We start from the raw sequence: 12,026 nt of genomic DNA, 5'->3' as shown, positions 1-12,026 counted from the left end.
AATAAAGGGAACACTTAAACAACACAATGTAACTCCAAGTCAATCACACTTCTGTGAAATCAAACTGTCCACTTAGGAAGCAACACTGATTGACAATAAATTTCACATGCTGTTGTGCAAATGGAATAGACAAACGGTGGAAATTATAGGCAATTAGCAAGACACCCCCAATAAAGGAGTGAATCTGCAGGTGGTGACCACAGACCACTTCTCAGTTCCTATGCTTCCTGGCTGATGTTTTGGTCACTTTTGAATGCTGGCGGTGCTCTCACTCTAGTGGTAGCATGAGACGGAGTCTACAACCCACACAAGTGGCTCAGGTAGTGCAGCTCATCCAGGATGGCACATCAATGCAAGCTGTGGCAAGAAGGTTTGCTGTGTCTGTCAGCGTAGTGTCCAGAGCATGGAGGCGCTACCAGCAGATAGGCCAGTATATCAGGAGACGTGGAGGAGGCCGTAGGAGGGCAACAACCCAGCAGCAGGACCGCTACCTCCGCCTTTGTGCAAGGAGGATTAGGAGGAGCACTGCCAGAGCCCTGCAAAATGACCTCCAGCAGGCCACAAATGTGCATGTGTCAGCATATGGTCTCACAAGGGCTCTGAGGATCTCATCTCGGTACCTAATGGCAGTCAGGCTACCTCTGGCGAGCACATGGAGGGCTGTGCGGCCCCACAAAGAAATGCCGCCCCACACCATGACTGACCCACCGCCAAACCGGTCATGCTGGAGGATGTTGCAGGCAGCAGAACGTTCTCCACGGCGTCTCCAGACTCTGTCACGTCTGTCACATGTGCTCATGTGCTCAGTGTGAACCTGCTTTCATCTGTGAAGAGCACAGGGCACCAGTGGCGAATTTGCCAATCTTGGTGTTCTCTGGCAAATGCCAAACGTCCTGCACGGTGTTGGGCTGTAAGCACAACCCCCACCTGTGGACGTCGGGCCCTCATACCACCCTCATGGAGTCTGTTTCTGACCGTTTGAGCAGACACATGCACATTTGTGGCCTGCTGGAGGTCATTTTGCAGGGCTCTGGCAGAGCTCCTCCTAATCATCCATGCACAAAGGCGGAGGTAGCGGTCCTGCTGCTGGGTTGTTGTCCTCCTACGGCCTCCTCCACGTCTCCTGATGTACTGACCTGTCTCCTGGTAGCGCCTCCATGCTCTGGACACTACGCTGACAGACACAGCAAACCTTCTTGCCACAGCTCGCATTGATGTGCCATCCTGGATGAACTGCACTACCTGAGCCACTTGTGTGGGTTGTAGACTCCGTCTCATGCTACCACTAGTGAGAGCACCGCCAGCATTCAAAAGTGACCAAAACATCAGCCAGGAAGCATAGGAACTGAGAAGTGGTCTGTGGTCACCACCTGCAGAATCACTCCTTTTTTGGGGGTGTCTTGCTAATTGCCTATAATTTCCACCTTTTGTCTATTCCATTTGCACAACAGCATGTGAAATTTATTGTCAATCAGTGTTGCTTCCTAAGTGGACAGTTTGATTTCACAGAAGTGTGATTGACTTGGAGTTACATTGTGTTGTTTAAGTGTTCCCTTTATTTTTTTGAGCAGTGTAGTACTGTATGCGTGCGTACTGTAGTACTGTATGCGTTTGTAGTACTGTATGCGTGCATACTGTAGTACTGTATGCGTTTGTAGTACTGTATGCATGCGTACTGTAGTACTGTATGCGTGCGTACTGTATGCGTTTGTAGTACTGTATGCGTGCGTACTGTATGCGTTTGTAGTACTGTATGTGTGCGTACTGTAGTACTGTATGTGTGCATGTGAGCAAGCGCATATTAAAAAGAGGTAGCAGAGGCAAATCAGAGGAAAAAGAAAAAGATTCCAAAACAGCGAGCAACATTCATTCGATTACTCAATCTTTCCTCATCTCGCTCTATCCAAAGAAAAACTTCCACGCTTCTCAAGAACGTAGGTAGATAACTGCCCAGCCTCAACCATCACTACAAAAAAAATGATTACACACACACGCTATCATTGAATCCTTTAAAGAAACCCATTTAAAACGGTATGCTTAGTTGGTAAAGCACTGTGCTAACATGGGGCTGTGTCCTGTACATCCACGTGATACAATAAAGCCCTGGATTCCAGAGCCATGAGCTAAGAGGGGCAGTAGAACACTGAGCTGAGGGCAGACTGAGCAGGTGACTGAGCAGCTGGCTGCAAAGCAGACATCTAAACCATCAAGACAGGAAATAAACATGATAAGCGGTTCATAATAAAATCCATCAATCTTGACACTACTACATCATACACACATCATGTCACCTATGCAGATCGCTAACTAACTGAGGCCTCTAGCGTGGAAGTGATGTCATAATATCCCAGTTTACAAGCTGTCCAATCCCAGGTAGCATAAATGGGTTGAACACTTAATACAAAGATGAGCCGTTTCAGCCCCCCACCCGCAGACAGATGTGGAGTAACGACCGTTTCCTCTTGATCTGTAGGCTTATTTTGAGGTGTGTTGAGATAAATCATCCAGCATTTGAGAAGTAAAATGAATAAATACAATGAATTAGTATTAAAATAAGAAAAGTTAACACAATCATGCCAAAAAATACATGTGCGATGGGAGAGGTAGTTTGTTTTGGTTAAAACAGTGGCTGGCGGCAGGGCTCTATACAATAAACTCAGGGATTCAGCTTGCTTCCCATATCACCAGAGCAATACAACAAAGCCACCAACAGCAGCAACCATACAGGCCAAAATATAGGCAGGGCCGCTGTGATCAGTGCCTTATCAGGAAACTGTCTGCAATAGAGTGATCTTAACAATACATTGAAAGAAGAAATGTATTACCTTTATGTATTATTTTAGCCAATCCAGGTGACGTCATAGTAAACCTAAAAAGGTCCTGATCACAGAAGCCCTGCCTGAACTCCGCGATGGTGACCGCATGATATACATATTACGGAGTCATTCCTCGGCCTCGCTAATTCCTCAAAAATAGAAATCCGGATTAGGACTGGACTTTTGACAGTGGCAGCGGGAATCATGAATTTAGATTCACTGACACTTTGTTTACATTGTGGACCGTTGTTTATATTGCCTGCCTCTTTTACACATGATTATCGTGCTGTGATTAGAAAAACAGACATCCTGGGAAAAAACAATGGATCCCTATACAGGGCCTGCAACACAGCCCTATAGGCAGTTTCTTCAAAAGAACATGGCGACTTTTTGCTTGATAAAAAACAGAAGACTGCAGAATTTGCTGAAGAAACGTCATGGTGTGTGTGTCACTGTGTTACATGTTTGGTTCCCTTCTATGCTATTATGAAAGTGTTCAGTTTCATTGAGGTATCTGTTAAATGTTTAACAGGGTTTTTGTAAGGCTACTGAGGTGGAGTTGCTGACCTGCGTTGGGAGAGGGGTGCAGTTTATGGGCCGGTCTTTCTGAGCCAGCTTGGCAGCAGGCAGAGAGAGCTCTTGAAGGAGTTCCTCCCATCAGAACCTCTGACCCGATCTTTCCTGCATTCCTTTACATGGATTTATGTATATGCAACAACAAAAAAGTATGCTTTCTCCACAATACCTGGTCTACGCACAGTGGGGTCTGGACATCTGCTGCAATGGGAGAAAACATCAGACTTTGGATCGGGAGCTCTGTACACTGCACTTCTGTGATTCTTAAATTCTATACACTTCTATACAGTCACTCCTTTATTCACACCTGAGCCCACCTCCCCAAACTCTCATCACTGGATCAGTTCAGTGTTAATCACTTCCCAGGTAAGAGACGTCACATCTTCCATCGGTGTGACATATCCAAAGCCACTGCTCACAAACTCAGTCCCATCAGCTCTTGGTGCACTACAGCTGTTGAGTTGGGCCTGAATGGATGCCGTCACATTAAAGCTATGAAGAGTTCTGCCAGGCTGGCTGGCGTGTTGGAGAGAGGCATGTCCGCCACGATGGCGACTGATTGGCCTTTATCCTTGTCTGTTTGAGTTGAGGCAGTGTTAGTAGTAAAGAGCATGAACAAGATTGTGTTGTCTTTTTCCTGGTTCTAACGGTATGGTAGCTTTACAGAGCAGCTTTACAGAGCAGCAGGTTGAGTCAGAATGTCTCAGTGAAAAGATTTTGGTGCAGCGGAATGAATGCTTATGTCAGGAAACACAATCTCAAATCGAATAAAACCAATGAGTTTGCGCCCCCCAAAAAAGTATACATAGCGGTCAAAGCTTATCAAGTCCTCAAAAGAGAGGAACAACATAAGAAAATAGCACATCTCATACTTGCATATATCTCCAGAGCATTCTTCCCAACAATTGAATTCTTAGTATTTTCCTATTTTTCCCTTATTATGTACAGAAATGTGGTATTTACAGACAATGACCACAAGAGGGTGACCAAGACCTGAAGACGGCGTGAGAGGAAACACTCGTGATGTGCTGAACCCTCGACCTACTAAGGCCATAACATGGCTCTCAAACAGAAACTGGTGGGAGTGACATTGTAATTGTATTGTACCATGAATAGAATTTGATCAGGCATGAAGAGCATCTGCAGATTTGATTAAAAGGTTGAAGTAATTACTACATCATTACAAACATGTTTGACTGGCGATGACTCCTGCTCTTGATTGTAAGCTTGCGTACGTATTACTCAAAATGTATATTGTACAATATAAGGCTAACTTCTCCCTGATGCAGGGCAGTTTGTCACCTTACCAGGTTAGTTTAGCCATCTTATTTTAGCTAGTTAACCAATACTAATAAAACATGTTTCTCTTTCCTCTTATGAGATTTTTTAAATGTTAAATGTGTATATTTTGACGTCTGAAAGGGGGCAACAGAACCAAATTGTTACCAAATATATCCTTTGTGTAGCCAACACTTTCCACAATACATTAATGGTACCGTAAACACAGATGTCAGTCCCACTACTAAACACTTCATCAGAGCCTGTACTCAACACCCTTTTGTGGTCATTCAGTATTCTCATACAGAAACATAAAAAAACAAAAAAACAAAAAAAAAGGCCCCTTGCACTCTACTCAGGGTGCATTTGTGTGTGTGTGTGTGTGTGTGTGCAATTGACACACCCTACGTCAATACATACACACATTCATATGCACACAAATTGGGTCCTACATATCTTATAATATACAGAGGACATCTCATCCATTTGTTTTAGTAGAAACAACCTTAAATATAGATATTAGCTTACATGTATGTATATACAGTACCAGTCAAAAGTTTGAACACACCTACTCATTAAAATGTGTTTCTTTGTTTTACAATTTTCTACATTGTAGAATAATAGTGAAGACATCAAAACTATGAAATAACACATATGGAGTCATGTAGTAACCAAAAAAGTTAAACAAAAATATATTTTGTATTTGAGATTCTTCAAAGTGCCACACCTTTGCCTTGATGACAGCTTTGCACACTCTTGGCATTTTCTCAACCATGTTCATGAGTTAGTCATCTGAAATGCATTTCAATTAACAGGTGTGCCTTGTTAAAAGTACATTTGTGAAATTCCTTTCCTTAACGCGTTTGAGCCAATCAGCTGTGTTGTGACAAGGTAGGGGTGGTACACAGAAGATGGTATTTAACCAAATAGGGCTAAGTCCATATTATGGCTAGAAAAGCTCAAATAAGCAAAGAGAAACGATAGTCCATCATTACTTCAAGACATGAAGGTTAGTTAATCCAAAACATTAAAAACGTTTAAAGTTTCTTCAAGCGCTATGATGAAACTGGCTCATGAGAACCGCCACAAGAAAGGAAGACCGAGTTACCTCCGCTGCAGAGGATAAGTTCATTAGAGTTAACAGTACCTTAATTTGCATCCCAAATAAATGCTTCACAGAGTTCAAGTAAAAGACTTCAACATCAACTGTTCAGAGCAGACTGCCTGAATCAGGCCTTCATGGTCAAAATACTGCAAAGAAACCACAACTAAAGGACACCAGTAATAAGAAGAGACTTTCTTGGGCCAAGAAACACAAGCAATGGACATTAGACACTCAGACCGGTGGAAATCTGTCCTTTGGTCTGATGAGTCCAAATTTGAGATTTTTGGTTCCAACCGCCGTGTCTTTGTGTAACGCAGAGTAGGTGAACGGATGATCTCCGCATGTGTAGTTCTCACCGTGAAGCATGGAGGAGGAGGTGTGATAGAGTGGGGATCTTTTGCTGGTGACACTGTCGTGATTTATTTAGAACTCAAGGCACACGTAACCAGCATGGCTACCACAGCATTCTGCAGCGATACACCATCCCATCTGGTTTGCACTTAATAGGACTATCATTTGTTTTTCAACAGGACAATGACCCAAAACACACCCAGGCTGTGTAAGGGCTATTTGACCGAGAAGGAGAATGATGAATGCTGGATCAGATGACCTGGCCTCCCCAATCACCCGACCTCAACCCAATTGAGATGGTTAGGGATGAGTTGAACCGCAAAGTGAAGTAAAAGCAGCCAACAAGTGCTCAGCATATGTGGGAACTCCTTCAAGACTGCTGGAAAAGCATTCCAGGTGACGCTGGTTGAGAGAATGCCAAGAGTGTGCAAAGCTGTCATCAAGGCAAAGGGTCACCCGACTACTTGGAAGAATCTAAAGAATAAAATATTTTTTTTATTTGTTTAACATTTTTTTGGTTAGTACATGATTCCATATGTGTTATTTCATAGTTTTGATGTATTCACTATTGTTCTACAATGTAGAAAATAGTAAAAATAAAGAAAAACCCTCGAATGAGTAGGTGTATCCAAACTTTTGACTGGTACTGTATATATATAGTTTAGTTATAAATACATTCTGTTCGAAATTCCCTTTTTCTTATGAACGGGAAATTACAACCATATCGAAACCCCTTCCTCCTCTATTTACCCTTAATACCCTGATTAACCCACCAAAACCGTTTGTGACAGTGTGACTTTCCGGTCCATTCCGCTATTCCCCCTCAGAGACCCTTCCATCACCCCCATCACTGAGCCCTCTATCCAGCAACTCAACAAATTAACTCCCGGGGGTCCTCACGGGAGGGATCGTCTGTCCATCTCTTCCAACCAGAGGTGTGGTGGTGGGGATCGGCGTGGCTGCTAGGACACTTCGCTCCCAAACACCTCCAGCACCAGCGGGGTGAGCTGCATGCTGTGCTCGGGCTGGAAGGACAGCGAGCGGTACTGTTTGGAGTGCTCCTCGTTGAGGCTGCGCAGGTCGGCCAGCTTCTGGATCATCCTGGCATAGAGCAGCCGTCCTCCCGGGTGGTTCACCCTGATGTAGGCCTGGAGCACCTCCGACAGACTGTCCTGGAGAACCTCGATCTTAGCGTGGTCCTGCACCCCTGGACGATCTACATCGAGGGGATGAGGGAGAGGCTGTCAAAAGGAGTGAAGAAGAGATGGGAATGCACACAAACACACCATACAAACATACAGTGTACAAAACATTAGGAACACCTTCCTAAAATTTAGTTGCACACCCTTTTGCACTCAGGACAGCCTCATTTTATCGGGGCATGGACTATACAAGGTGTCGAAAGCGTTCCACAGGGATGCTGGCCCATGCTGGATGACTCCAATGCTTCCAACAGTTGTGTCAAGTTGGCTGGATGTCCTTTGGGTGGTGGACCATTCTTGATACACACGGGACACTGTGGAATGTGAAAAACCCAGCAGCATTGCAGTTCTTGACACACTCAAACTGGTGCACCTGACACCTACTACCATTGGGGCTCCCAAGTGCCACAGTGGTCTAAGGCACTGCATCTCAGTGCTAGTGGCGTCACCACAGACCCTGGTTCGATTCCAGGCAGTATCACAACCGGCCGTGATTGGAAGTCCCATAGGGCGGCGCACAATTGGCCCAGCATCGTCTGGGTTTGCCCGGGGTAGGTCGTCATTGTAAATAATAATTTGTTCTTGCCTAGTTCCATAAAGGTTAAATAAAAATACCCCTTTCAAAGTCACTTAAATATTTTGTCTTACCCATTCACCATGTAAATGGCACACATACACAATCCATGTCTCAATTGTCTCAAATCCTCTTTTAACCTGTTTCCTCCCCTTCATCTACACTGATAGAAGTGGATTTAACAATTGACATCAATAAGAAATCATAGCTTTCACCTGGTCAGCAGGTGTTTCTAATGTTTTGTACACTCAGTATAACCAAGCACATGCTGAACTTGCGTGCACACACAAGGCATACATGTAAAACATATGTAACACATCTACGAACAAGCACAGATGGCAGCGGTCAGGTAGATACCTGGAGAAAGCAGGCAGATGGCCATGAGCAGCACGTGTTCCTCCTCATGGAGGCTGAGTTTCTTCAGGCCCACCTGGAACTTCACTAGCGGCTCCAACAGGTCCAGAGTGTGACCCGCTACAGGGAGCGGCAGACAGGGGGTAAGTGTGTGTTCATGTGGTTTGACATAGTGATTGAACTACAGCGCCTTCAGAAAGTATTCATACCTCAACACATGTTGTGTTACAGCCGGAATAAAAAAAAACTATTAAATATATATCTCATTTCTTCAACCATCTACACACAATACCACATAATGACAGTGAAAACATGTTTTTAGAAAAATGAACGCAGGAATCTAATTTAGATAAGTAGGCCTACTCATACCGTGTGTCAATACTGTGTAAAAGCATCTTGGGCAGCTATTACCGCTTTGAGTCGCCTTGGGTATGTATTCATCAGCTTTGGGATTTTCTCCTATTCTTCCTTGCAGATTTTCTCAAGCTCCGTTAAGTTAAATGGGGAGCGGCGGTGAACAGCAATCTCCAAGTCTTTCCATAGATTTTCAAATGGGATTCAAGTCTCGGCTTTGGCTGGGCCACTCAAGGACTTTCAAATTCTTGTTTTGAAGCCATTCCACAGTTGTGTGCAAAGCTGTCATCAAGGCAAAGGGTGGCTACTTTGAAGAATCTCAAATATATTTTGATTTGTTTTCTACAATAATGAAAAACCCTTGAATGAGTAGGTGTGTCCAAACTTGACTGGTACTGTGTGATGTATTGTTGTCTCTACCTTCTTGCCCTTTGTGCTGTTGTCTGTGCCCAATAATCTTTGTACCATGTTTTATGCAGCTACCGATTTGTGTTTCTACCATGTTGTTGTTATGTTGCTACCATGCTGTGATGTTGTCTTAGGTCTCCATGTAGTGTTGTGTTGTCTCACTTGTTGTGATGTGGGTTTTGTCCAATATTAGTATTGTATTTATTTTATAATCCCAGCCAAACAGGAGGCCTTTTAGTAGGCCATCAATGTAAATACGAATTTGTTCTTAACAGACTTGCCTAGTTAAATAAAAAAATAGATTTCTGTATTTTATTTAAAATAAATGTGCAAATATATCTAAAAACATGTTTGCACTTTGTCATTAATGGGCATTGTGTGTAGATGGGTGAGAAACAAAATCAATTTAATCAAATTTGAATTCCGACTAACAAAATGTGGAATAAGTCAAGGTGTATGAATACTTTCTGAAGGCACATTATGTAGTGTGAAGAGTGTGTGTATATATACACATATACATGCATATATACAGTTGAAGTCGGAAGTTTACATGCACTTAGGCTGCAGTCATTAAATCTCGTTTTTCAACCACTCCACACATTTTTTGTTAACAAACTATAGTTTTGGCAAGTCGGTTAGGACATCTACTTTGTGCAAGACAAGGATTTTGTACAACAATTGTTTACAGACAGATAATTTCACTTACAATTTACTGTATCCTAATTCCAGTGGGTAAGATGTTTCCATAAACTAAGTTGACTGAGCCTTTAAACAGCTTGGAAAATTCCAGAGAACGATGTCATAGCATATCAGAGGCTTCTAAAGCTATTTGACATCATTTGAGTCAATTGGAGGTGTACCTGTGGATGTATTTCAAGGCCTGCCTTCAAACTCAGTGCCTCTTGGCTGATTTATTTTTCCCATGTCAAGCAAAGCCCTCAGAAAAATTATAGACCTCCACAAGTCTGGTTCATCCTTGGGAACAATTTCCAAACGCCTGAAGGTACCACGTTCATCTGTACAAACAAAAGTACGCAAGTATAAACACCATGGGACCACGTAGCCGTGGTCCCAGAACAGCAGCAAATGACCTTGTGAAGATGTGGGGGGAAACAGGTACAAAAGTATTTATATCCACAGTAAAACGAGTCCTATCTTTCAATATAACCTGAAAGGCCGCTCAGCAAGGAAGAAGCCATTGCTCCAAAACCGCCATAAAAAAGCCAGACTATGGGTTGCAACTGCACATGGGGACAAAGATCGTACCTTTTGGAGAAATGTTCTCTGGTCTGATGAAACAAAAATAGAACTGTTTGGCTATAATGACCATCGTTATGTTTGGAGGAAAAAGGGGGACGCTTGGAAGCCGAAGTACACCATCCCAACCGTGATGCACGGGGGTGGCAGCATCATGTTGTGGGGTGCTTTGCTGCAGGAGGGACTGATGCACTTTACAAAATAGATGGCATCATGAGGACTAAAATTATGTGGATATATTGAAAAAACATCTCAAGACATTAGTCAGGAAGTTAAAGCTTGGGTCGCAAATGGGTCTTCCAAATGGACAATGACTCCAGGCATACTTCCAAAGTTGTGGCAAAATGGCTTAAGGACAACAAAGTCAAGGTATTGGAGAGGCCATCACAAAGCCCTAACCTCAGTTCTATAGAAAATGTGTGGGCAGAACTGAAAAAGCGTGTGCGAGCAAGGAGGCCTACAAACCTGACTCAGTTACACCAGCTGTGTCAGGAGGAATGGGCCAAAATTCACCCAACTTATTGTGGGAAGCTTGAGGAAAGCTACCTAAAACGTTTGACCCAAGTTAAACAATTTCAAGGCAATGCTACCAAATACTAATTGAGTGTATGTAAACTTCTGACCAACTGGGAATGTGATGAAAGAAATAAAAGCAGAAATAAATCATTCTTAACTACTATTCTGATATTTCACATTCTTAAAATAAAGTGGTGATCTTAACTGACCTAAGACAGGGAATTTGTACTAGGATTAAATGTCAGGAATTGTGAAAAACTGAGTTTAAATGTATTTGGCTCAGGTGTAGGTAAACTTCCGACTTCAATCACATTTATTTATAAAGCCCTTCTTACATCAGCTGATGTCAAAGACTTAAACTGCATATACAGTGCTGTGAAAAAGTATTTGCCCCCTTCCTGATTTCTTATTTTTTTGCACATTTGTCACACTTCGATGTTTCAGATAAAACAAATTTTAATATTACACAAAAATAACCCAAATAAACCCAAAATTCAGTTAAGTGATACTTTAATTTATTAAGGGAAAAAAGCTATCCGAACCTTCATGGCCCTATGTGACAAAGTAATTCCCCCTCCCTTGTTAAATCATGAATTTACTGTGGTTAATCACATTTTTGGGAAAGCTGAGTTCAATTTCACTAGCCACACCCAGGCCTGATTAGTGCCAGACCTGTTGAATCAAGAAATCACTTAAATAGAACCTGTCTGACAAAGTGAAGTAGGCCAAAAGATCTCAAACAGCAAGATATCATGCCGCGATCCAAAGAAATTCAGGAACAGATGAGAAACAAAGTAATTGACATCTTTCAGTCTGGAAAGGGTTACAATGCCATTTCTAAAGCTTTGGGACTCCAGCGAACCACGTGAGAGCCACAATCCACAAATGGAGAAAATTTGGAACAGTGGTGAACCTTCCCTGGAGTGGCCGGCCTACCAAAATTACCCCAAGAGTGCAGCGACGACTCATCCAAGAGGTCACAAAAGAACCCACAACAACATCTAAAGAACTGCAGGCCTCACTTGCCTCAGTTAAGGTCAGTGTTCATGACTCAACCATAAGAAAGAGACTGGGCAAAAATGGCATTCATGGCAGAGTTCCAAGGCAAAAACCACTGCTGACCAAAAAGAACATAAAGGCTCGTCTCACTTTTGGCAAAAAAACATCTTGATGATCCCCAAGACTTTTGGGAAATATTCTGTGGACTGATGAGACAAAAGTATAACTTTTTGGAA

At 42.9% G+C, this 12,026-nt stretch overlaps 1 protein-coding gene across 3 annotated transcripts in view; it reads right to left on the bottom strand.

Moving 5' to 3' along the window:
* Positions 1–3,042: 3,042 nt before the first annotated feature.
* Positions 3,043–12,026, bottom strand: part of LOC129860857 (vitamin D3 receptor A-like) — a 117,353-nt gene continuing 108,369 nt past the window's right edge. For all 3 annotated transcript variants that reach the window (XM_055931711.1, XM_055931710.1, XM_055931712.1), the window contains 2 exons: positions 8,260–8,376; positions 3,043–7,342 (listed from right to left, as the gene is read on the bottom strand). In XM_055931711.1, the coding sequence (XP_055787686.1) occupies positions 7,089–7,342; positions 8,260–8,376 (371 nt within the window). In that variant the 3' untranslated portion in view covers positions 3,043–7,088. The remainder of the gene's footprint in view (positions 7,343–8,259; positions 8,377–12,026) is intronic.

This window comes from Salvelinus fontinalis, chromosome 8 (genome assembly GCF_029448725.1).
Source record: "Salvelinus fontinalis isolate EN_2023a chromosome 8, ASM2944872v1, whole genome shotgun sequence".
In the NCBI taxonomy this organism is placed as follows: Eukaryota; Metazoa; Chordata; class Actinopteri; order Salmoniformes; family Salmonidae; genus Salvelinus; species Salvelinus fontinalis.
This window is presented reverse-complemented; position numbering and strand designations above follow the sequence as displayed.